Source organism: Branchiostoma lanceolatum, chromosome 6 (genome assembly GCF_035083965.1).
Source record: "Branchiostoma lanceolatum isolate klBraLanc5 chromosome 6, klBraLanc5.hap2, whole genome shotgun sequence".
Lineage (NCBI taxonomy): Eukaryota > Metazoa > Chordata > Leptocardii > Amphioxiformes > Branchiostomatidae > Branchiostoma > Branchiostoma lanceolatum.
Window position 1 is genome coordinate 3,812,455 of NC_089727.1, and position 26,764 is coordinate 3,839,218.

The 26,764-nt window shown below is 44.9% G+C and overlaps 1 protein-coding gene across 1 annotated transcript; it reads left to right on the forward strand.

The window, feature by feature from the left end:
• Window positions 1-747: 747 nt before the first annotated feature.
• LOC136436192 (phosphoribosylformylglycinamidine synthase-like) lies at window positions 748-26,226 on the forward strand. The gene is made up of 25 exons (XM_066429973.1): window positions 748-865; window positions 2,351-2,639; window positions 3,516-3,686; window positions 4,242-4,369; window positions 4,856-4,964; window positions 5,620-5,760; window positions 6,214-6,338; window positions 6,957-7,085; window positions 7,481-7,630; window positions 8,237-8,347; window positions 8,857-9,084; window positions 9,730-9,953; window positions 10,525-10,647; window positions 16,448-16,579; window positions 17,188-17,418; window positions 17,940-18,120; window positions 18,292-18,375; window positions 18,629-18,784; window positions 19,086-19,202; window positions 19,628-19,779; window positions 20,700-20,931; window positions 22,404-22,607; window positions 22,997-23,161; window positions 23,918-24,076; window positions 25,415-26,226. The coding sequence occupies exons 2-25, from the start codon at window positions 2,359-2,361 to the stop codon at window positions 25,723-25,725; spliced, it is 4,044 nt and encodes a 1,347-aa protein (XP_066286070.1). The 5' UTR covers window positions 748-865; window positions 2,351-2,358; the 3' UTR covers window positions 25,726-26,226.
• The last annotated feature ends 538 nt before the right edge of the window (window positions 26,227-26,764 follow it).

Genomic DNA, 26,764 nt, shown 5'->3' on the forward strand with positions numbered 1-26,764 from the left:
CTCGGTCCCAGTCGGGCTGGTACCTTGGGTGATACGGAATACCCCGTGTTGTATTCTATATGTATCACATAGGGTTTGGGAGCACACGGGCTTCCGTAGAATATTTCGAATGCATTTCGAGCGCGCCGGTTGCGCCGCCGCCGAAAATTCGAATACCGGATTCGGAGGTTGGAATCAATGTTGTTACAGTTTTGTGTTTGAGGACACAAAACTCCCTCAACTTTTGGCGCATTCCGCATTGAAATGTGTGTTTTCTCGGGTGGGTATGACATGAATAAAATACAACACGGTGTATTCCGCATCACCCTCGGTCCCAGCCCTCCCGCGGGTCGGACTGGTACCTCGGGTGATACGGAATACCCCGTGTTGTATTCTATATATACACTTGGTGTAGTTTGGATGCATTCGGCTAGAGAGCGAAGCTGCATACGTGTCGGACCATTTGTGGGGATATGAGTATGGGGGGATATGAGCAGCCTGACGTGGAAGACAGGCCAGGTAGACAGGCCAGGTAGACAGCTAAGCCTTTTCCACAAACCCGGCCTGGGGAAGCATCTTAGCGGCTTTTCTTGGCATTGCAGCAGTGTGAATGTGACTATACCAAGGACTTCATGTAGATTTGCTTTGGTCTTATGTACGTCAGGCATAGAATACGTTCAATCCAGAAAATGTACAAAACACTGCCCAATGCGTTAAATCAAGGCCGACTGTTACACCACCTTACATCTGCTCGGAGATTATCCAAAGACTCTCATTTCCCGCCACGCCGTCCAAATGGTGAACTTTGACCCGAATTTCCCGCCATCCTCCAGTAAAACCCGCCACTTTGGACTTTGGTCCGCCTTACAAGATCTCAGATTTACAGGTAAGGTCCGAATCTTTATTACATACAACTTCGTCACCACAGTCCTCAAATCACCTTCCTTCAAGGCAAATGACAGCCAGATTATTTATTTGTTGGACATCTTCGCTTCTCATATTGAATGAATGGGAAGTGGGGAGGGGGGCGGTTGCTGGTCTCTACTTGCACGTGTGTTTTCAAATATTATGCAACTAATCAATCATTAACCTTTTAAAACCACATCGGCCTTGACAGCGACTTCTACAGACGTCTAGACCCAGTGGGAGATGGAGCATTAACAAAATGAATCACAATATGGATTCATTTGAGGTCAATCCTACAAAACATTATGTTCAGGGCATTTTCCAAATTAAAAGTAAAACCAAGGAGGTTAAACCTCCTTGGTAAAACTGAAGAAAATTTGTAGTTGAATACATTACAGTGTGCGTGTGTGATCATGTTTGTAACCGGAAGTTGTGTGTCACATTGGGAATGTTGTTATCAATATCAGTGTTTTCTGCTGTCATGTCGACTGTTTGTGTTACACTATATATATCCTTGCTCTCAGGTGTAACATGAAGTCCAGATTTACCTGCAAATCAGGTGGATTACCTGAGTGAACGCTGGTGGTAAAGAAAATAAACTTAACAATCAATCAATAAGTCAATCGATCAATCAAAGCTTATTGCACAAATGAACAATAATTGTAACCGTTACAATATCGAGCAAGTCGATATTGAGTTAGTCGAGCAAGTTCGCGTTCGCGTGGAAAAATTTTCGCGTGGAAAATTTGAAATGGAGAATTTATTTATAGGTTCAAAATATCAAAGTAATTTTATCATCAAAATTTTTCTCCCTTGGGAATAGCACACACCAAACCACACCACACCATGCCCACAGCCATGCAGGGGAAAAGTTTGCCTGTAATTTTGATCATTTGCTCCTTAGAATATGCTAACTAGTTGATCAGAAGGAAATTGAAGGTTTACAAGTCTAAGGTTTCACACCCAAAAAATTTCAAAGGATTTTTGACATTTAAAGAAAACAAAAAAACAAGTTGATTCCCACGCGTACGCGAACATTCTTAACGCGAACAAAACCCGTTCCCAGCAAGTCGATAACAGTTTTGAACAATAACATTGTACATGTAACATTAAATGTCATTGTAGAGATTGGGATTCAGGACAATTGTGGATTGTCCAGGACAGCTTAGCATCAAAGTCTCTCCTAGAATAAATTGGAATCCGGATCTGTCCTAGGACAATACACGATTCTATTCTTACAGACTGGGTTAGGGTGTTCTACCTATATTGAACTATTAGTAATACTAACCCCAACCCTAACCCGACCCAATCTGTCATAGGAGACTCAGAGACTCTGATTCCAATCTGTCCTAGGACAATCCGTTATTTTCCTGAATCCCAATCACTACTGTAGCATATATCATCATCTGCATGTACATGTATATAGGTTTACGCAAACTACATTGCACATGTATTTTAATTCCAGGATAAATTATGGTGATCACACGGTACTACCAGACCCCAGCCCTGAACCCAGGGTCGCACCAGGTCACATGTAACAAGTTACAGGCAGTCCTGGGCTCCAAGCAGATACAGGCAGTGACCACTGAGAACTGTTTTAATATCTGTGTGGAGGATGGGAAAGACCTTACGGCTGAGGAGCAGAAGAAACTGTTATGGGTCGTCACGACTCCGTTTGAGGGGGAGAAAACAAGCCGGGAGTCCTTCCTCCGCAGGGATGGAGAGAAGGGACTGCTGATTGAGATTGGACCAAGGTGAGTTTTCATGGTCATAGTCTGAATATGTTTCTTAATCTTAATCACACTGCTAAGCCCAATAAAAATGGGATTATCAGCAGTTTGTGCATACAAGAAGTGGCCGGTGCACACAAGGGTGTCATGCAATGATCATGTGTGACCTGGTGTCATGCAATGATCATGATTCCTTGTTTCTTCTTTACTGAGTTTGCTCATCAGTGCAAGAGACCACTTGTTGGCACTACTTCAGTGGTCACCATATGTAACATGACCCGAAGGCCACTTCAAGGCTACAGGTCACATGAGTAGGACTGGAACAATATCTCTTCTCCCTAAGTCTGCAAGGTTGTCAGTGTTCTGAAAGGCTGAAACCTAATTTGTATAGCTCTGGTATGGGCTACAGTCCTTTGGACCTGGTTCGCGAAGCCATTATTTCTGTGTTAACCTTAAGTAAATTAACAAACACACTTATCAGTAACAGGAGCAGCTCTTTACATGACTTGTTTTTAAAATCTGTAAATACAGATACAGGTGTGAACATGATACATTAGCATTCATCTACCATTCAAAAAGTATTGATAATGTTTGCGATTATCTTCACATTTTACCATTCAAGTTCCATTTCAGTGTTGGTTACTGTAAATGCATTTAAGTACGCATGGTTTTTATTTTGCGCTAAGGTGAAAATGGGGTGTTCACGGTGGTTTTAAGTTTGCGGCAGCGCTATAGTCACATACTGGTACAGTATTGGACAAAAATGTTTGCGGTGGTTTTAAGTTCGCGGTGAAACAGTCACCACGAAAACAGTGAAGGTAAAACCACTGCAAACATTTCTACATTTACAGTATGTAAAGTTTAGCCTTTCATAACATCTTCACATTTTTTGTGTTTCAGATTGAATTTCTCCACTGCCTTTTCCACCAACGCCGTCTCCATCTGCCACGCAGTCGGGCTGAAACAGATCTCGCGCATTGAGGTCTTCCGTCGCTTCCTCGTCCAGTCAGCTGACTCCTCACCAATCACAGCGGAGGAGGAAAGGAGGATGCTGGGAGTCCTCCATGACAGGTAGCTGGGAGCCCTCTATCTAAAGGTCTCGGACCGGAGTTTTTTAATGATTTCTATTGAATTGAACTCCGACCCGGAACCTAAAGTATCGTGCGTAGTTCAATGTAGCCAATGGTTAGCGGCCCTGGCTCTGGCATTAGAAGCCATGAGTTTGATCACGGTTGTGTCACTTGCCAGACATGCACACTAGTGGAAAGGGTTGTAGTCCTTAGGATGGGACGTTAAGTTGTGGTCCACTGTTTATTGTGCTTGTCAAAAAGAGCTAGAGGAATTCCCCTGTTACATTGAACCTGTAATTGTACATATACTGTACATAGCGTCTGTCTTCTCTGTCACGACCAGTGGGAGATTACTAGCCGCTACCAGGCTCCGCGCGATTGCTGGGAAAATAGTAGAAATTGTGTGAATAGTATGCCAGGGGTAGTCTGCTATACAGCTCAATAGGCTATGGAGTCCCTTAATAGGCTATAGGCTAATAGGCCCCGGAATAGGCTATTGAACACGTAGCTGTTTGGTGAGCTTAACTGGATCAATGTCACTCTCACTCTCTCACAGGATGACGGAGTGTCGTTACACAGAGCCCGTCTCGAGTTTCGATCTGGACGTGAAGCCGGCCCCGTGGTACGAGGTGGATGTAATGAATGGAGGAAAAGAGGCACTGATGAAGGCAAACACTGAGCTGGGTAGGAACTGATTGAATTAACTCTAGAAAGGATATTTATGTTAACCTTCACATGGTCTAGTCTAACAGACTGATGTTCTGTTTATTCTTTCTTAAACACAATCATATACATAGGGACCAGCCCCTCCAGCTCTGCCCCTTGCCACCTATAGTGTATTCGAACACCAGAGGGTGTCTGTTACACCGCTAGTAACCATGGTGACAGCCATCTGGTCCAGGTCATGGACCTTATTTGAAACTGAGCAAAAACAATATGCTAACATATATATATGGTAGTACTGTAGTAGTAGTACCCAGTATTCGATAATACTGCTTTAGGGATCCCTGACACAGGAGTGAGCAGCAGTCGAAAAGTCTTCACACGATGTATCCTAGCGTCTCTGTCTAGCACAACTGAGGGAATAGATTTTCTGAAGGACATCATACTGTTCAGATTCCGTCATTATTTTCCCTTGCAAATGAAAATTTCATACAAATTTTCCCTCAGGTCTTGCCTTCGATGACTGGGATCTTGAATATTACACTAAGATGTTCCGAGACCAGCTGAGGAGGAATCCTACAAGTGTGGAGTGTTTTGACCTGGCACAGTCCAACAGGTAACATTTCACCCCTAATAGACCTACTTAAAGCCTACTTAAGAGATGTTGATTGCTTTTAGGTCAAGGAGGTTATTTTTAACAGTCTACCATCAAAACTGTGGAAGTGACCACCTCTCTACATAAGGACCACTTGGCTAAAATGACCAATTTTTGATGGTCCTTAAGATAATTTTTCTCATTGACCCAAGCAGCAAGAATCTTGTCTATAGTAACCACCTGTCCACAATAGAGCAGATTTTATCGGTCCCCTGAGTGGTTGTCTAGGGCAGGTTTGACTGTGCTATATTTTTGGTACATCATATATGAACATGTACCTTGGTTAGAATATGGTGCATTGTGAAAGTCATGGCCTTATGTCTCTCCAGGGACGAAGAGGATAAGTAAGTAAGTAAGTAAGTTAGTATTGTGAAAGCTAGTCATGTTTCAGTAGGCTGAACTGAATGGAGAAACATTTCCCTTTGTCATCACTTCATTAACATATCTATTCAGAGTTTTGTTTTAAAACCTTGTTCTGTCATTTCTTTCCTTAGTCACTGTCTGAAATATCTGATTATTTCAAACTTTTATCCAGTTGCTTGAGTAACTATTTTTGGCGTATCTTATTACCTTGATGTCCAACCTTCTTCAACATATTTCCCTTTGTACCTTTCAGTGAGCACAGCCGGCACTGGTTCTTCAAAGGCAAGATGGTTATAGATGGGAAGGAACACGAGGACTCTCTCTTCAAGATGGTGATGAAGACTCAAGACCACAGCAACGACAACAACGTCATTAAGTTCAGCGACAACAGCAGGTAATGTCGTGATGAATCTCTTAAAGTGTTCCTACAGCCTTCTCCAGCAATACTGACCCACTATTTATGACATATGACCTTTTGGATACCTACAACTTGCAGACTACATTGTACCATTGTTGATTAGTCAAACTTGCCACACTGTCTAATGTTTACAGTTTTACATACCCTTGTCCACTGTCCACTGTACCTCTAAAACACAGTTGTTTTGATTCTCGTTCAAGCTGTCCTTTACAAAGAAGGTTAATCTTCACTATTTTTCTTTTTTTCAACATTTCGTCCCATCAGATTCTTTAATAGATGAATTAATAAATCAGATATGGAGGAGATTAAAAACAGTCGGGAGATTCTTTTTGGAGCATTTTGACCCAGCTTTATATATATCTATTCTCGTTACATGTATAACCACTGGAAGTTTTTAGTAAGCTTAACTGAGTTTCAATCTGTCCCCAGTGCTATCCAGGGTTTCCAGGTGCCTGTGATCCACCCAGGCCGGCCGGCTGTCTCTAGTCGTTTCCAGGACAGGTCGGCGCTCCGACATGTCATCTTCACTGCAGAGACACACAACTTTCCTACGGGTGGGCTGGTTCAGTGTTAAGCAAGTCTGCTTCTTCACTTGATAGTCAAGCCTAGAACTAATATAGAGCGGAACTCCTTGCCACCAAGTACATTAGGGGCATCCTCATTACATAGCTTTAAGCAACGCTTACAGTTAGATGTGGAAAGGTTAGGTTTGACAGGTCGTTCAGTGTTATGTAATCAGCTGCTGCCTCACCGCGTACCCACGAAGCTGGTGTGTTACGCCGAAGGACATTTATACTACATCTGTACAGATGCAGATAAGGAGACTCAGAGGATCAAGTTTGTTTCCCTGCCATACTAACATATATGCTTGACTGACACCCTGCTAGGATAGGCCATTGTTAACCATGTTCCAATGTCCATTTACTCATTGAAAAAAGGAGGATATCCTTGCTACATTGAACCTCTACAACATAGTATGTGTAACTTCTTCTTGTTATGTAACTAGCCTTTGTTAACAAAGACTGGGTTGAGATAACATTTCTGCTCCTAACATCTAGTCTCAAGAGCATGGATGTGTATCTTATGTTTTCGTGTTCTTTTGTGTTGAATGAAAACCAAGAACCATTCTAGGACCAAAGTGAATGGTCATTCTTTCTGGTTTGCCGTTGCAGGTGTGGCTCCATTCCCCGGTGCGACCACAGGTACAGGTGGGCGGATCCGTGACGTCCAGGCAGCAGGGCGCGGCGCCCACGTGGTGGCGGGGACAGCCGGGTACAGCTTCGGCAACCTCTCTATACAAGGTACAGTCTTAGGCTAGAGTATTTTGGCCGTTTCTTGGAGAATCTGGTTATTGTAGAATCTGACCGATCAAAACATTAAGTACCTATTTCTGGTCATTTTTCTACATCATAAGTTGAATCTACATTAAAACACTGCACAGATATGAATGTCTAACTGAATAGAGATATTGAAATTCAGAATGCAGTTTTTGCACAAATACTCTACAATAAGCCCCTTTTTTAAAATCTCTTCAAGCAGAGGCTGTCTTTTGTCATCAACTTAGTGTTGGCTATGGGATTAGGTAGCATGGACAAGGTTAATGCTATACAGTTAATGCTATACAGTTGTGAAACAATTCAGTCGTTAAACTTGAAGATAACCTGTTGACGACCTTCTACCTTTGAACCCTTGCCAGGTTATGACCTGCCGTGGGAGGACAAGACCTTTGAGTATCCTAGCAACATGGCCACGCCCGTTGACATCTGCATAGAGGCCAGTAACGGCGCCTCAGACTATGGCAACAAGTTTGGGGAACCTGTGCTGGCCGGGTTCGCAAGGTCATTTGGTGAGTGAGTTAATTTCTTTATTGTTTGTATTTTATTGTTGATATGCAGCCAAGTTAGCCCAATTAGGCCACACCAATTTAATTTCTCGGTTAACGGATTTTTATTTTCCAAAGAAAATTGTAGAAAAAAAAATCATGAAAACAGAAGACTGGCCCAGCCTTCTGTTTTCATGATTTTTTTTTCTACAATTTTTTTTTTTGAAAATAAAAATCCGTTAGCCAAGATATTAAATTGGTGTGGCCGTAGTATTATACATAGTAGTATTCAGTACTAGCCGAAGGCTATCACTATAAGTTTAGAATTGGAAAGTTTGACCATCTAACAATGCACTCTCCTTGAAAAGGAATGAAGTTTTAAGTACAAAATGTACATTCCGAAGGGCCAAGTACTGACTCAGAGGTACTCCATGTATCAATGGCCCAAATCAGTCAGTACTTTACACTACTTGTTATGTGAAAGACAGAAATGGTATCTGGCAGTTAACCATTGATGTAACACAGAGATGGTACAACAAGGAAGCAGTAGGAAATGCTGAATGATTTCATTAATCTAGAACAAACTATATTGCAGATTATTCTGATAAGGTTTTTGTGTCTTTTTTGCAGGGATGAGACTGGCCGATGGAGAACGTAAGGAATGGGTGAAACCAATCATGTTCAGCGGGGGGATAGGTCAGCTGGAGGGGAGTCACATCACCAAAGACCAGCCTGCTGTAGGTGAGTATGGGGGGACTTGTTTTAGGGATTTGGAAAGTTAAGCTTTGGAAGATCTGCACTACTTTTTTGTCTTATTTAGTTATCACTCCCTACAAAGATAAACAAGATTGATGCATTCTGCTGCATATTAGATAGTTTATTCTTCATACATGTTTTTAGACACAATCAACATCTTATTTGACAGGCTGCAGTACTACCTTCATTGCTAGGTGGCTCTGCTAGTGTGAACCTAAAGTAGACATACATGTAGGGGTCCACATTCCAATCTGCTTCCATTCTCTTGTTACTCATAATTCGGACAGTTTTAGTAGTAGCTTCAAGTTGTTGTAACAGTTTGTTGTAACAGTTTGAAATAGTCTAGTTTTCAGTGATCTTCTCTCCCAATCAGGTATGAAGGTGGTTAACCTGGGTGGTGCTGTGTACTGGATCAGTGGCGCTGCCTCGTTCGTCAAACAGTTTTATCTTCACTTTCGTTTGGCTCTTTCAACAACGTCTTCCCCCCATGTCAGGTATGGAGGTGGTAAAACTGGGCGGTCCCGTGTACCGGATCGGAGTGGGCGGTGGTGCCGCCTCGTCTGTCATCGCAGGAGAGAACAAGGAAGAGCTGGACTTCGGTGCCGTGCAGCGCGGCGATGCGGAGATGGAACAGAAGCTGAACCGTGTGATCCGGGCGTGCATCGAGATGGCCGAGGACAACCCCATCAGGAGCATACACGACCAGGGGGCTGGGGGGAATGGTTAGTACACATAGTGTCGTATTCTATTTTCCATTCTTTATTTTGCGGAGATGGAACAGAAGCTGAACCCTGACATCCGGGCCTGTATCGAGATGGCGGAGGATAACAATGTGTTGGTTCAAGAGGTAGAAGTCTTCCCTTCTCTTGTCAATCCATCCTAGTTACACCACCAGGGCGCTGGGGGGAATGGTGAGTACATTCTTGAATATCGGTGCGACTGTCAAACACAGTTATGAAGAAGCTTTATATGTTTTAATGAAACTATACGTGTAGGCACCCTTTTGTCTTCACCTAGAGTCGTTGAAGGACAGCTTTTTTTACAATCAAACCTTAAAAAAGAAAGTTAAAGTGATCTAGAACCAGTTCAGCTCAAATGAACTAAATGAACAGATGGTCCACTGGTCGGGACAGAAAAAAGAAGACGCTGTGTGCACTTTTTAACTGGGACTGTGTGCACTTTTTAACTGGGCAAATTTCCCCAGCTCTTTTCGAAAAGTACACTGAACAGTGGACCACGGCTTAATGTCTTGTCCTAAGGACCCTTTTCATAGTGTGTATGTCAGGTGAGTGACACAGACGTCAGCCTTAGAATCAAATGTCAACCCTAGAATAAAGTTAGATTTGTTGTCCTAATGTGTTTCCTAGGGAACGTTCTAAAGGAGATTGTAGAGCCTGCGGGTGCAGTGATCCGTACGCGGGAGTTCCAGCTGGGCGACCCGACCATCAGTGTGATGGAGCTGTGGGGAGCAGAGTATCAGGAGAGCAACGCTGTCCTCGTCAAGTCTGCCGACTCCAACGTGCTGAGGGACATCTGCACCCGGGAGAAATGTCCGGTGTCATTCGTTGGGGAGGTGACAGGAGATGGGAAGGTTTGTTTGTTTGTTTGTTTGTTTGTTTCGCATAACTGGTAAAACTGTGGGGGGCAGAGTATCAGGAGAGCAATGCTGTCCTCGTCAAGTCTGCCGACTCCAACATGCTGAGGGACATCTGTACCCGGGAGAAATGTCCGGTGTCATTCGTTGGGGAGGTGACAGGAGATGGGAAAGTGGGTCACATTCAGATTTACAGTCAAACCTGCCAAAGATGACCACTCCGATGAAATCTGGTATATATGGACAGGTTGTGACTATAGATAGAGTTTTGAATGCTTGTGTCAATGAGAAGATTTATTTAAGGGACCACAAAAAATGATTCAATGGCCAGGACTGGTGGTCCTTATGCAGAAGTGGTCACTTATACAGATTTGACTGTATTTCACTCATCTGGCATGCTACAAGTGTGCAAATGCAACATGAAGTATGTCAAATGTTACAATAAAATCATTGCTTTTATGATCTTGACTTTTTAAAACATGCCAGTCCTTGCAGAGAGGACGAAAAGAGACTTAGTAGCTATAATAGGTTTGAATACCAGGCTAACTGTAGTCCACTTCCATATCAGATCGTACTTGAGGAGTCAGAGGCAGACTGCCCCGGGGACGAGAAGCCTGCCAAGCGCCAGCGTGATGGCAGGAGACCGGTGGACTTGGACCTGGAGTGTGTGCTCGGGTCCATGCCCAGGAAGGTTCGTGTTTGTTTGTTTGTTTGTTTGTTTGTCTGGGTTCGGGTTGGCATTAGGAAGGGCATCCAGACATAAAAACTCTTGCCACAAAAAAGACTTGCACTTGATGAGGAGTCCACTGACTCCCCCATCCATGTGCAAGCACGTCCAACTCCCATGTGATGGAGAATAAGAGACATTAAATTGGATAGAGAGAGAGATCTTGACAAGAAATTACATTACTCTCTTATGATATTCTTCACTGAGTCCTGCCAGTGATAACTGGTGTGAAAAACAAATGAGAATAATAGTTTTTCTACCGTTAAGTAAAAGAAACATATAAACATTACCAGCTTAGTGAAATATGTCCCTTTAGATATCAGTAGAAATTTCTAATATGAGATGGCAACAATAAGTAACTCTGCTGACAAGACAAAATGGTGGTGCCCAACTACTGTTATTTCATATTCCAGGGAACTGTACACAAGAAATGTTCTTCATCATCCAACTTTTGTTGATACCCATGTACCTAGACTGGGACCTCAACTGCCCCCCCACCACTTTGAAACTGTAAAATAATTAGATATTGTCTTCTGCATCCTCTCGGTTGTCAGTCAGACTTATGACTGTAGGTGTAATCAAGCCTGACCACCCCCATGTGTCCTTATCTTGGTAGCTCCCAAGAAGAAAGAAACTCCCCTAATCCCTTGCGTCGGCACGATCCTCAGTCTAAATTTTTTAAGCTAGTGTACACACCTCCGTGTGTCCTTCTCCGTAAAAACGGCCAGGAACCAACTGTTAGTTGGTGTTCCTTCCCCTTAGTTTTTCCCCTCGCGCCATGGCTTCTTCAGGCGAGTTTCTACGCGTCGGCCCGCCTGTTCTGCGGGCTTGCAGTGTGTTTCCAGCCACACACGAGACGTCTTTGTGAGCGCCGGCGGCAGGGAGAAGATGGCGCCGGGACCGAAGACCCTTGCGATCCCACTGCGGATCGCTAGAGGGCGCGGCAGCACGCACATGTTGATCATGCTCGCAGTGCGCCGCCATCTTGCTGTCTTCAGGAGAAGCAGCGCAAGAGAAGAAGAGTCGTCTCAGCGGGGTTCTACCGAGATGCCAGCGCCGCACCAACTTCTAGAGGCCAGTTGGCGGTCGGCTCGACTTTCCAGTCGCCGATTTCAGCGTTCCTGTGGCCTTGGAGCGGCTCGTCCGGGGAGACTTCAGCGGCGAGTGGGGGAGGGCAGCGTTCGTGACTTCTCCACACTGCAGCGTCTGCATGTCTCCGACGGAGGCACGAAGCATTTTTTCCCCCTTTTTTTAGGTTTGGTGACTTCTTACTGGCCCTCGCTGCGCCCAGAGGCGTTTGCTGGCGTCCAGAAGATCTCCGACTCCAGCAAGCTTCGAACTACGTCGACAGCTTCTTCACGAAGTGAGAGGGACGCAGCGATTCGCCCTGCGTCCATGGGAGACTTCCGTCCTCCGTGACTTCGGCAGCTGGAGAAGAAGATGTGTGGCTGTCCTCATCGAACAGCCGAGACTTCAGCGGTTTTTCGGAGTCTTCGACATCCGAGCGCCGCCTCATCGGCTCCAACAAGCGGAGTTGAGCAGGTCCTTTGCAAGTAGGACCTCCCTTACGGTTAGCCGCGGCTACCTTTATGGTCAGAAATTACGTTGTTCCTACAATGAGAGCTGTTTTCACATGCTTTTTATTTTGTGGAATGCTGGATAATATTGTTGTTTTTCTATCTGTACATAACTTTACAGTTGTGTTATCTTGATGGTATTGTCTGAAGTACAGACCATGATTAGTCCAGTGATTTATGGATTGTTTTAGCTGTGCCTTCAACGATAGCTGTTTTCACATGCATTTTTGTGGAATGCTGGATACTATTGTTGTTTTTTATCTGCACATAACTTTACAGTTGTGTTTATCTTGATGATTCTGTATACAGACCATGATTTTAGTCCATTGATTTATGGATTATTTTTAGCTTGTCACAGTTCCCAGTTTCTTTCACTGGGTTTGTTGTTGTTTGATTGTTGTCAAGGGCACAGGCAGGTGAACCACTCAACTGTTGTCAGTTTAACCTGCGAATTGGGGGGATTTAGATATCCCCAACCCACTACTGCTGCTACTCGAGTCCGGGCAGCCATGAAGTTCTACTGCTTGACCCAGTGGGTTCATCTCCGGCTCCATCACGTGTGTTCCGGAGACTCTGCCATCACACAAGCGTCAGTAGTACTACAGTACTACACTTTGTCGAGGACGACAATAAAGTCTCTGTTGGCAGGGTGGTGAAGCCAAGGAGGTGGTCATCCGACTCACCTCTCATCCAGGCGGAATGATGGACAGAAGGTCAACTGCTGTTCCACCGCCCAACTGCCAGGGTCAACGTCCACTCCTGTGGGCTCCACACAACCAGAAGGCTAGGGTAACCTTATCCTTAGAGCATCTTATTGCAATCAGCTAGGCTCACTTTGTTAGCCTTGTTGTTGTTTTTCTTGTATCTTGTATGTGTTCATGAGTTTTTGAGCATGTAGATGCCTCCAGTCAACAGCCAGAGTGGCGAAGTTCTGCAGACCAGCAGCCACTCGTGGTACCAAGGGCATTGTTGTCCGCGTACCTTCCTTAGGTTCGAGAGCGAGGGCAACTTCGTTCCAGTCAGGATATCCTCACAGACTTGTCAGTCCTGAACACGAGAGTAGCTTCAGCTCTTGCATTGTGTCATTGAGACGAGTTTGGTGCACAAACTATTAACAGTTTCTCTGTCAGCACACAGCTTCCATACCTACGACAATCAGCTCGTGTCAGAGGAGTGGCCAAGGAAGAACATCAGGCCAGCGACTTCTCGACCTCAACAGAGGATTCTGCACAACTGGGGTCTGGCCGACTTCTGAGCAGGGAGCTCTAAGAAGTTGCAGCAGACGTCTCTGGGTTGGTGATTGGTGATTGGTCAGCTGGACAACTTAGCCGCATCTGCAACCAACCCCTGCCACCTTACACAGAGTTGGCATCATCGCTTCATAGAAGTGAGGGGACTACAGAGAGGGTCATCAAGCAGAATCCTGCAACTTCTGAGACTTGACTGCGGTCATCTCAGGACTGGTCCATCGCCGATGTACGACCTCATCGACTACCACACCCTAACTGCTTGCAGTTAGGCCCAGCAGATGGCAGGCAGTGCAGGGCTGGTGTTGGTTCCAGCTGAGAGCATCTCCTGCCATACAGATTACCATCTGTACGGATTTCCCTCTCTCAGGGTTTTCCCAGAGGGTTACGCCAGCTACTACTTCAACCTGCCGAGATCTACAGCAGCTGCTACCAGGCGGAGCAGACTACTTCAGCAGACGCCCTACAACAGGTGGTACAGTCTGCTTCACCTGCATCAGCAGGTGTTCTACAAGTGGTGCAGCCTCCATCAGCATGTGGCCTGCAGCAGTCGTTGCAGTCATCTTCGGCAGGTGCAGGGCATTAAGTGATGCAGTCTTCAGCAGCAGGTACTCTGCTGCAGGTGGTGCAGCCTACATCAGCATGCGCTGTGGCCCAGCAACCAGGTGGGCAGTCTTCAGCAGCAGGTACGCCACTGCAGGTGGTGCACCCTACGTCAGCATGCGCTGTGGCCCAGCAACCAGGTGGGCAGTCTTCAGCAGCAGGTATCCTGCAGCAGGTGGTGCACCCTACGTCAGCATGCGCTGTGACCTAGCTGCCAGGTGGGCAGTCGTCAGCAGCAGGTGCCCTGCAACAACTGGTGCAGACTATGTCAGCAGATGCCCGACTGCAGGAGGTGCAGTGGACTACGTCAGCAGGTGCAGGGCTACAGGTGACTTCATCAGTCACTGCCTTACAGCAAGATGGGCAGACAATGGCAGCAGGTATGCGGCTATAGGTTGTGCTGATTCAGCCACGGCCTTACAGCAGGTATGGTGGATTTGCCAACCTCTGCTGCAGAAGACGCCTGCCACTTTCCTTTGGGAAGATGGCAGGTAGAGGATGACGACTAGTCCTCCATTGGATCTGCAGGGGCAGGATGGACAGCGGAATACTGCAGATCAAGAGATTAGAGATCAAGACAGGGTTCCACATCGCTCTCACTGAGTCTCAGGGTGGAATTGGCAACGGCAGTCTCTTCGATGCAGTGACTGCTGGAGGAAGATGCCCAGGGTAGATGGTATACATCTACCATGGAAGATGCCCACGGTAGTCGGCATACGACTACCATGATGACGGGGCATATGCATCATTTTCACGACTCTTAAGAGGGTGATCATGCTTGCATCCTGATGGCAATCAAGACACAAGTGGCATGGGCAGCTTTTCACCACTCTTTGGAGGGTGACTATGCTTGCAACCTTAGAGGCTACCGGTACTTCACAAGATGCATCTCTTCCGCCATGACATCAACTTTCAGAGGAAGTGCAGTTAGCAGATTCTCTGCAGCCCTCCAGTAGCCTGCTAGGAGGAGGACCTTCTCTGTCACAGGGTCATGTTCCTGTCTCCTTCACATCTCATCGGATAGGTTTGTCTCATCCTTGCAGACATTGAGAGCTATGACAGCTGCCTGTCAGTGGTGGTCACTCCTTCAGCATCCATAGGATAACCGCCGTCCTCCAGAATGGTCTCTAGCCAGCGGGTTGTTACGGCCTTCAAGTCCGACTTTGTGGTCCTGTCATGGTGCAGGTTTGTCCTCACAGACCCAAGGTCTACAGCCTTGGGATCTACAACCCTTTGCACTTAGGTGGCATTAGGTCTCGCAGCAAGAGGGACAGGCTTCATCGGGATTGCAGCATTCAACTCTTGCCAAGACAAGCCAGAGCAATCCATGTCAGGTCATCAGTGTGCTGCTGTCAGCTGTAGAGGATTACACTTTTCGATCGTCTCGCATCAGAAGTTCTGAGAACGTGCTCTTCCCTGGTCAGCTAGCGGACTAGGGTTCCTTCCAGCTTAGTCACATAGTCATTATCTTCGTGAGCTACTAACGCCGAGAATGCGCCTTCTTACTACAGGACATCCGACTTAGTTGGAACATGGCTGCAGAATTCTTCACAGCTCTGGGCAACGGTCTTTCCCTTGGAATTCACCGGAGACAACAGAGTGAAGAGCAGGCTCTGCTTTTGTAGACCTCTTGTTGTCTTCCATGTTGGATCACCTGGCCTCAGGCTGTTAAGTCACCTACAGTCATAAGTCTGACTGACAACCGAGAGGATGCAGAAGACAATTACAAATTGTACAAACCTGTGCAGGACAGGTGTAGTTGTCTCTGCATCCCTCGTTGTCAGGCAGACTGCCCACCCTGAGGGAGATGGAACTTAGTTGTTCCTGTGAGTCCCTCCCGAGTGTACTTCGGCCAGGGATAGCTATAAACAGTTAGACTGAGGATCGTGCCGACGCAAGGGATTAGGGGAGTTTCTTTCTTCTTGGGAGCTACCAAGATAAGGACACATGGGGGTGGTCAGGCTTGATTACACCTACAGTCATAAGTCTGCCTGACAACGAGGGATGCAGAGACAACTACACCTGTCCTGCACAGGTTTGTACAATTTGTAATTGTCAACATTGTATATATAGACCTCAAGTAGCCTTATCTTTCTTTCATCATTAATGTACATGTATATCCTGTATATGTGGTGTTCCTGTATGTCATGTAGTTTTGTCCAGTTATGTTTTTGAATGGACCACAGGAAGAGTAGCTAATTGTGGATCCTAATAAACTGAACTCAACTCAACTTTGCCCCTGATGGGGTTATTTGGGGTATTACCGCTGATGATGATGATGATGATTCTGCAAAGTTTCATGGAATAAAACTTCTTGTCTTCTCCTTCCCTTTGCAGACATTCAACTTTGACACCATGGCCCCAAACCTGACCCCCCTGTCCCTGCCTGATGGGCTGAGTGTGAGGGAAGCGTTGGAGCGTGTGCTCCGCCTGCCGTCTGTGGCCAGCAAGAGATACCTCACAAATAAGGTAAATACAATACCTCACCAACAAGGTGAATAATACCTTGCCAACAAGGTAGATAATATATCGCCTACAAGGTAAATAATGGCTCACAAACAAGGTAAACACAGGGTTCTTTTTACAGGTATTTCTGACAAAGATGTCCATGAACTCATGGGTTATTACAACGGACTATGCTGTGTGTTCGAAAGGGATTTTGGCTATCACACACAAGGCATATGCTTGCAGTTTTTAATAGGTTTAATGGTGTCTTTGATGTCATTTCCCAGTTGCAACTACAGCTTAAGTTGCTATAGCCCCTAAGGTCAGCAGCCCTCCAGACTTAAGCCCATTTTAGGAGTACATGCGCCCAAAGATTAGCTGGTGCACCTGGACATTTTTTTCTTAGGAGCACAGTGCTCCCATCAAAACTTACATGTATATGCCTAAGTCACCGTCAGTAGCATACAAATCAAAGTTCATAATGCCAATGGCTTGGCTGTGATTTGAAGCCCTGACCACAGTGTTTTACCCAAAAGCTAAGAATATCTCTTTCCTCCGACAAATGCACTTGAACTTCCTTGGTTAGGCATGTTGTATAAGGAGACATTTGAAGTATTTTCTCCCGTCCCCAGGTTGACAGGTCTGTGACAGGCCTGGTTGCCCAGCAACAGTGCGTCGGGCCCCTCCACACGCCGCTGGCCGACGTCGCAGTCACCGCGCTCTCCCACTTCGGCACCGTCGGCTCGGCAACGGCGATAGGGGAACAGCCAATCAAAGGGCTGCTGGACCCGGCTGCTGGGGCCAGGATGTCGGTCGGTGAGGCGCTCACAAACCTGGTGTTCGCTAGGGTCACTGACCTCAAGGTAGGTATCCACAGTGACAGTATCTATTCAAATTCATTTGTTGTTTGCCAATGAATTTGCCCAGTGCAAGGCCAACAGACCATTTCTAGGCACTGACCTACTCCCATACCACTGGACTCCCATACCCACGTGAGTAGTTCAGTGCCGTTATGGGACTGCACTCCATTATTAAGAATGCTTGGAGCAATTAAGCCCAGTCCCCGCTTTAACCTCAATGGTCACCACATAACAAGACTCGATGGCAACTTTAAGGCTATTAGTTACATGAGCAGGACTGGAGCAGCAATTATTGTTGTTGCTGTCTATTTTGTGTATCGATTTCTTTTTTTATCTAGCTAACTCTAGAAGCTATGGATCCATGATATTTGGTGTGAAAATAGTTCTTGTCTTACAAAACGAATGATTAGATTTCTGGACCACTCTCTTGGTGTCTTTTTTTTCTTTTTGCCTCTCTACATGTATGTCTGCCAGGCTATGCAATGTTTTCTAGAAACCATTCTTTCATTCCTTCGTTCCCCCAGGATGTGAAGTGCAGTGGGAACTGGATGTGGCCGGCTAAGTTGCCGGGTGAGGGCGCGGCCCTGTTCCATGCCTGCCAGGCCATGTGTGACATCATGCAGCAGCTGGGTGTGGCAGTGGACGGAGGGAAGGACTCCCTCAGCATGGCCGCTAAGGTGGGCCAGGAAACTGTCAAATCACCAGGTAAGTTTGGATGGCAACTTGTTTGCTAACAAGTATTGCTAGTACACAAAGTAAAGCTTTTATCCAGTATCACAGTAGTGACTTTTTGTGCTAATAACAATCCCTTAGGACGTGTCAATACTGTTCTCCCAGTTGCCTTTCTGTGTAACTACAAGACTGTGTTATTTTCAGGTACCCTGGTCGTCTCTGTGTATGCTGCCTGTCCTGACATTACTGCTACTGTCACCCCTGACCTCAAGTGCCCTGGGGGCAAAGGTAAGAGGTCAAGGTGTCATCAGCCAAATATTTTTGGTCCTCAAGTTAGTTTCTTCTATTCATTTTGTATGAAATAAATTAATTACTACTATGCAAACTCACATCTTGTTTCGGAGACAGGGTCACTAACCTGTTGACTGCGCATGCTACATCAATTGTACTTTGTACTAAAGTACATTTAGTACCCTTTAGTGATCAGTTTAACTGAATTACTGTTTGAGCTATTGCAACTGAGTTTTCTCTGGTCCCTCAGGTGCGCTGCTGTATGTAGATCTTAGTGGAGGGAAACACCGCCTGGGCGGCACAGCCCTGGCGCAGTGCTACAGCCAGCTGGGAGACCAGTCACCGGACATGGACGAACCACAACGTCTGGTGCAGGGCTTCAACGTCACGCAGAAACTCATAGAAGGTTGGAAAAGTCTTTTCAATTTTGCCATAATTTCTTGGAGAAGTCTTAGGTATTGCAAGATATTTGTAAGGAATAAGTAGATTTGGCAAATTGAATCAAGTCACTATCCCTGTGAAGTAGGGACTTAGGAGAGTGGCACCATATGTTTCCTACTGGCAAGTTATAACATTTTAAGCAGATACAGGTACAGTACTGTAAATGTAGAAATGCAAAAAAACACAAAAATAAAGGCACCGCAAAACTTTCACAATTTACAATATCTGAAGTCGAGTCACAAGTCCTTTCCCCATGTCCTCCTCAGAGGGCGTCCTGACTGCTGGCCATGATGTGAGTGATGGAGGCCTGGTCACATGTCTGCTGGAGATGGCCTTCGCTGGGAACTATGGGCTGGAGGTGAACATCACTGCAGACAACAAAGGTGGGGGAATGGCCTCATAGTATCTGTGTCTGGATTTCATATCTTGTTAACTGCCTCATAGCATAACACACTTGGTAGTTCTGTACTTATATGTATAACCTGTATGTGTAATGGACTGAATCAGATAACACTAAACCATCACACCCTTGGTGCGATGGTGCAATATTGAACTTTGAAATCAACAAACCTGTAATGAGTGGCTGATTAATTTATTGATTCGTGATCTGATTAAGATACTAATTGCTTGATTGATTGATTGATTGATTAACTGACTGACTGACTGACTGACTGACCAAATGAATGAATGAATGAATGAATGAATGAATGAATGAATGAATGAATGAATGAATGAATGAATAACTGGTTGATCAGGTTGAATCAGAGTCTTCCCATTGATGTAGAACAGAACTTTCTGTCCCCTCCAGCCAGCCCAGTGGACGTGCTGTTTGCTGAGGAGCTGGGGTTGGTGCTGGAGACGACCGTGGAGCAGGCTGACGGGGCGGTGGCCAGGTTCACACAGGCGGGCGTGTCCTGTCAGCGCATCGGACACTCCCAGGGAGAGGGAACGGATGCAGAGGTATGGGTGTTAGAATATTAGTTTGTACTGTATACCTATATCACTTCATCATAATAATAACTTTATTGCACAACAATTGTACAAGGTACAGAGTATGGCATTCACTGGTACATAGATAACATTCTACTACGCTAATCCGTCTATCTTATACAATATGGTGTACTAGTCTATCTTATACAATATGGTGTACTAGTCTATCTTATACAATATGGTGTAGTAGTATGGGATGACAATGGGATTTTACAATATGCACATGTTGACACATACAGACACAGAGGTAGGGGTAGTAATAATGATGTTCACTCCCACTCACTCACTATCTGGTTTATTGTCTGTTGTTCCCCATCTCACCAAGGTTAGATGTTCTTGCACATAGATATTGTGGCTTGTTACCATAACAGCTCTGTCCTTTGGCTTAACACTATTTAGGTTGAGGAGGTATGGGTAGTAAAGATGTTAGTTTGTGTGTGCAGTCAAAACTGTCCAAGAAGACCATTCAGGGGACCAATAAAATCTTGATAATGTGGACTGGTGGTCACTATAGACAGGATTCTCAAAGCTTGTGTCAATGGGAAAAATTATGTTTTAGGGTCCTTATGTGGTCACAGGTTTGACTGTATCCTTCAAGTCTTTTTTGTAGCAAGATTTTTTACGGCTGGATGCCGTTCCTAACGCCAACCTAAACCCTACTGCTGGGCTTAGGACATGGGAAATATGTGTTAAGTGCCTTTCCCAATGTCTGGGTGCATGTCCAGACATGTCTGGGTACTCCACTGGGGATTGAACCTGGATCTCATTGGTTCTGTAATGGTTCATAGCCGGATGCTCTGCCACTATGCCACACAGACATCACATTGAGATACCAAATCAACATGGTATGTTACACAGGGTCTTAGAACATATTTTTCTCTGCTTTGTAGGTGAAGATCTCTGTAAATGGCACAGAAGTGCTGGCGGACAAAATGGTAGCCCTCCGCGACGTCTGGGAGGAGACTAGCTTCCAGCTGGAGAGGCTGCAGACTAACCCCCAGTGTGTGGCTGAGGAGGAGGCCGGGCTCCGGGCTAGGAAGGCCCCACCCTACAAGCTGACCTTTGACCCCTCAGACACGCCCCTGCCGCAGGTTTCTGTCAACGGGTCAGCCGAATCTCAAGGTCGTTCATTCAGTGATTCTTTCAGACTTAAGATCACGGTGCAAGCTTTGGTTTTGATTCCAACATTTCCACAATTCAGGATTGTAGTTGTACCAACATTTTACCTGAATTTGAAATGATCAAGCATTACTGTAAACGCAGAAATGTTCGCAGTGGTTTTAAGTTCGCAGTTTTCGCGGTGAACTCTTCAGCTCGAACTTAAAACCACCTCGAACCTTTTTGCCCACCTATGACTGCGGCGCTGCTATTGTTTGGAACGCAAACTTAAAACCACCGCGAACGCTCCATTTTCTCCCTACCGTGAAATGAAAACCTTGCAAACATAAATGCATTTACAGTACTAGGTACCCAGAATAAAGACACGCGTGACTTGATTTTTCGGATGATTAGAAAACTTTTGAGAAGCGATAAAGATTCCTGAAATTGAAACAGTATAAAAAGAGTTGAACACACAGAATACTGATGCGTTTGAGCTCAACAGTTATTCTCTGTCCTGCACTGTTTTGTAGGGACACGTAAAGGTTAATCCTGTCTTTATTTATTTTATTTTATTTTATTTATATATCAAAATTCACCACACATGTGGAAGGGATGGGAGAACAGGCAATAATGCCTTTTCCAGCGCTCACCCCCAGAGATACATACAATATCAGATATAGTGAACATTTTAAACTACACAATTAGGAAATAACGTAATCAATAATAAGTAAGCGTAATCAAACAGATTACACTATGCAACACAACAACATAGTTAATGGCTAAAATGAACATATTGCACTATTTCAGAGTGGCACTATCAGCAAACTACAACTGTCTTAAAGCCAGACATGTAGTCTTAAAGCCAGACATCTTATAAACCTTCCAAAGTATAGCAAAGATTGTTCCCCTGGTCAGTAGATAGATACAGTAGTGTCTATTTGTACTTATTCCCCCCACTGTACTGCTTTCTAACAGTTATTGGTAGACATATTTGGTCACTTGTGAGGTGCAAAAAGATAATTGATGAATTATCACAGTGAATTGAGTGGCACTCTCATAGCTTTGTTTTTGTACGAACATCTCACAAGTTTTGTTTTGTTATGATCCAGACTGTTTTTCTGTGATCTTGCTATCAGTATTTCTCAAACGTCTTGGTCCAGATTGTGGGGCACACTCCAAAGTTATAATTTTGACTTATAGGAGAATTTTCATGGGTAACCAGAGTTGAGATAGTTCTCTTTGTACTTATTTTCCCACGCTGTCTTCTAACATTGTTACATGGACTTAATTGGTGGATGAACAAATACTTGTGACATGATAATTATATACTGTAAATGCAGAAATGTTCGCGTTGGTTTTATGCTCGCTTTTTGTTGCAGTCTAGAACTTGTATCTTTCTATAAATGTGATGATTCTAATGGTTCACAGAAAACAGTGTAAACAGTACACCCCTGGATGCCACTTGAAACATTCTACTTCAATCCCATATGCAGAGAGCCGCCCGAAGGTTGCTGTGATCAGAGAAGAGGGGAGTAACGGAGACAGGGAGATGGTGGCAGCCTTCCACATGGCCGGCTTCGAGGTGTGGGATGTCAACATGCACGACCTCTGCACCGGCAAGGTCACCTTGGACAGGTTCCGTGGCGTCGTGTTCGTTGGAGGGTTCAGCTACGCTGACGTCATGGGGTCTGCTAAAGGTGATAGCATTGTCTTTGTTCATCATTGATTATGTATTCTTTCCCAATTTTTTATTGGCAGAGATGTTGCCAAAAGCTGTTAATAAGGGCTATCCTGTGAGGTTGGACTGATGTTTTATCTGTTTCACTAAGAAGTGTACCGTAACACGTTAACAAGTGTTATTTGACGTCCTCAAAATGTTGCTCTCATTGACGTGGGCTAAGTACATGTAGCTTGATGTTCTCTAAAAGGACATGGATGACTACATCTAGGTATGGATGACTACATTTTATTCTCTTTCTTTCCTACAGGCTTGGCAGTGACCCTGCTGTTTTAAGTTGTCGAGTGTGCTCAAGGACTGCATGTTGCTTTATACAGATAACAGTATCTCACTCCTTCTGTCCTCCAGGTTGGGCCGCCACCCTGCTGTTCAACCCGACAGTCCGTGCTCAGTTCAGCGCTTTCCGGGCTCGCAGCGACACCTTCAGTCTGGGGATCTGCAATGGCTGCCAGCTGATGGGACTGCTGGGGTGGGTGTCCCCCGACCAGGGACAGGTCATCACAGATGGATCAGGTACGATGGGAGTAGGATTGGGTCGGGAGGGGGTGGGCAGGGGTCTTTAACGGCTGCCAGCTGATGGGGCTGCTGGGGTGGGTGGCCCCGGACCAGGGACAGTTCATCACGGATGGCTCAAGTACGGTCGGGGTAGGATCGGGTGGGAAGGGTGATATCTTCAAGGATCAGTCAATTCCTATTAGTCCTCCCACACCATACATGGTGCCTATGGCAGCGCCCATCTCCGTTCCAAACACTTGGGCCACACAACTTTGTGTAATCACTACCGCAGCGGGCTAGCCCACTGATAGTATTGTGTGTTTAACTACCATACTATTTCCCAAATACTGATTGCTAAGCAGAGAAAGCAGTATGTTTATAAAGTCTTTGATATGACTCAGTTGGTATCAAACTCATGACCTACTGAATGCAAGTCCTATACTGTAGGCTTGTAGTATATGATATTTTTCACATACTGTACCAAATACTGTTATTCAAATACTGTAATTCAAATTCATTACATTGTGTTGAGCAAACGTTTTAATTAGATATGCTTGTCCTAGTTGTGGCATTGCTTGATTTATCATAGAAAGCTACTAGCCACGCCTGGAAAGCTGGCATGTTGTTACAGAAAGGCAGTTATGCTAATCTGTTCATACAATGCAGATTTATAAATTCAGTGTACAAGGCGCTACCTCGACTACAAATTGCGTACAAAACTGAAGAAAAACAAACCCTTTGATATTGAGCTATTGCATTTCTTGGCTTGAGCAGGAGACCAGTCCAGTCCTCAGCAGGGCGTGTTCCTGGCCTACAACGTGTCGGAGCGTTTTGAGTCCCGCTTTGTCACCGTGGCGATCGAGGAGAGCCCCGCCCTGATGCTGAAGGGGATGGAGGGGTCGACCCTTGGGATCTGGGTTGCACACGGGGAAGGTAGGACTGACTTGTTCTTGTGTTGCTTTCCTCAGGTTGATACTTCAGGTTTGTAAGGACCAGGCAAAGGACTCACTGTGCAATTGTAGGACTGTTCAAAATCTGTACAGGTGTCTTTTTTAATGTGAATGATAGACAAAGAGGTGTTCTCTATGTTCTCCGTCTTCTGTGAACACCTGTTCCATTCCATCGTTAGAATTTAGATATTATCCCATGTTAGATGCCCTACATTTCATTATGCATCTAAATGTATAGTAGAATCTCACATGTCATTCCAAAGCTTGTGGCACTGCTTCCCACCAGTATTAGTAGTAGTAATAGAATGCATTAAGAGATTCCAACTTTCCAGTGTTTCCACATTCAGTGATGTTTACTGTCTCATTTTTACTATGAATGTGGTACTTTGTGATGTAACTGTTGATAATCATTCTGAAGCAAAGTTCAACTGTAATTTGCCTTTGCGTTTGTTTTGAAAGAAATCAAAACTTAACTTATGAGGAGTGGGAAAGGGTTAAACATTGTGTAGAGTCGTTATACAGTAGGTGTTTTTTGGGCATGATAGACAGGTGTCCTATTTTTTGCGATCGTCTCATTTAGACAGGTGTTCTCTATTAACACCTGTTTTAATACAATAAAGAACAGCTGTTTTCACCATCCCTTATTAAATATCCTATGTTAGATGACCTACATTTCATTATGCTTCTAAAAATACAGTAGAGTCTCTCATGTCATTTCATAACATCTGCTTGCCTCTGTATTATGTTCTCTTGATTTGTGTAATCATCAAACTGTAAATAGTTGTAAGATATTTGACTAATAGCATGTGTGAAGAGATTCCAACTTTCCATTGTCTCCACATAGAGTGTTGTTCAACCTTTAGCCTGCTAAGGTCGCCGTTTGGTACCAAATTTGTATTGAGTATGGGGTTAGGCAGCAGGGAGAAGGTTAAGGACATGTTCGTGTTTACTGTAAAGATAGCACTTTGTGATGTAACTGTTACTGTTACATGATTGATTGCTTGATTGATTGCTTGCTTGATTGCTTGATTGATTGATTGTTTGATTATTAAAGGTAGTCCATTAGCCTTTTTTGGGCCAATGGGATAGTGGCTATCCACTGTGTCTAGGCCATGGTATTGGAAGGCAGAGTCCAACCCTCTCCTTCCACAACCTTTTACCTCCCCAGCTTAAGTCGGGTACCCAATTTTACACCTGGGTGGAGAGTGGAATTTTCGGTGGCATGTCAGGGGATTCATACCTCTGGATTTGGGCCCAAATATCCTAACCATCACGCCAACACAATGCCACATTGATTGATTGATTGATTCATTTCACTTAGGTCGGATGCTGTTCAAGACCGATGCCCTCAGGTCAGAGGTCGAGCAGAACCACCTCACCCCTCTGCGCTACGTCGATGATGACGGAAAGCCCACCACGGCGTACCCCCTCAACCCCAACGGAACTCCCGGCGGCCTGGCCGCACTGTGTTCGCCAGATGGCCGCCATCTTGCCATGATGCCCCACCCCGAGCGATGCACGCTCACCTGGCAGTGGCCCTGGATGCCGCAAGACTGGAACCAGTCAGTCAAGACATCACCATGGTTACGGATGTTCCAAAATGCCTACGTGTGGTGCGTGGAGAACCAATAGACATGGACAAGTAGTGGATCAAAAGAGATTGTTCTTTGTTGTTAATGTCACTAGCTTGTGAAAAAAATAATACATACAAACCTCTATGGAGACATTTCCCTATATTTATCTTTTTGTATGTAAAACATGTCCTATATAGCAGGCTACAGTTTTGGGGAGAATTTAGATATGGCTGACCAAGTTACTTATTGTAAATGTTGGTGATGATGATAAAATTTGGCCCAAATTTTTGGCACTTAAAAAAAAAGAGAGACCATGCACTTCTGGTACAGCCAGTGGCCAAACCTTGATGGTTGCTGAAAGATATGGTAAAACCTTTGCTGAATGGAGCTGAAAGGTAGATCATGTTTGGACCTAGATGTGCCCAGTATGATTTTTGATCGCATAGTTAGATTTTAGTAATGCTGCTGTATTGGAATCCTGACATTATAGCTTGAATTTGTGGGAAATACCAGACTGGGTTGGTTATCACAATAAAAATATTTACATTGATAAAAGTAAGGACTTCTGTGTTGTTTCGTGGTCTGTTTGTAGATGTACAACATACATGCTATTTTCAAAGAATCTTCCCCAATGCATGTTACAATCCAAGGTGGGTTTTTTCTACCTCAAACATATCCTTTCACCGGTGTTAGTGCCAGACCATGCAACAGATGCAAATGTAAAGTTAGGTTTCTATGTGCCAGGTTTCCCTTTTTCTTCTACTACCCATAGGCTCAGAGGAAATTCTCAATTTTTCATGGACATGGGCAAGTCGGTGGCAGAACAAATTGGCCCGGTGTGTATGGGGAACTTGGCTTATTGTCTGAACTGCTTTCACCACTGATTTTAGGACAAACTGAGTAACACAAAGCCAGGCTTCTTCCATGTGGAACCAGTTGTCATGTTGTGATGGCGACGGATTGACATTCCATGTGTTCTTATCTCTGAGAAAGGTGCTGGTATGTTGTCGTCTGACGATAAAATCTCATTTTAAAGTATGGAAAGTGCTCATTCCGTCCATTATGTCACTCAATGCCATTGCCTGAAAGATCAGATT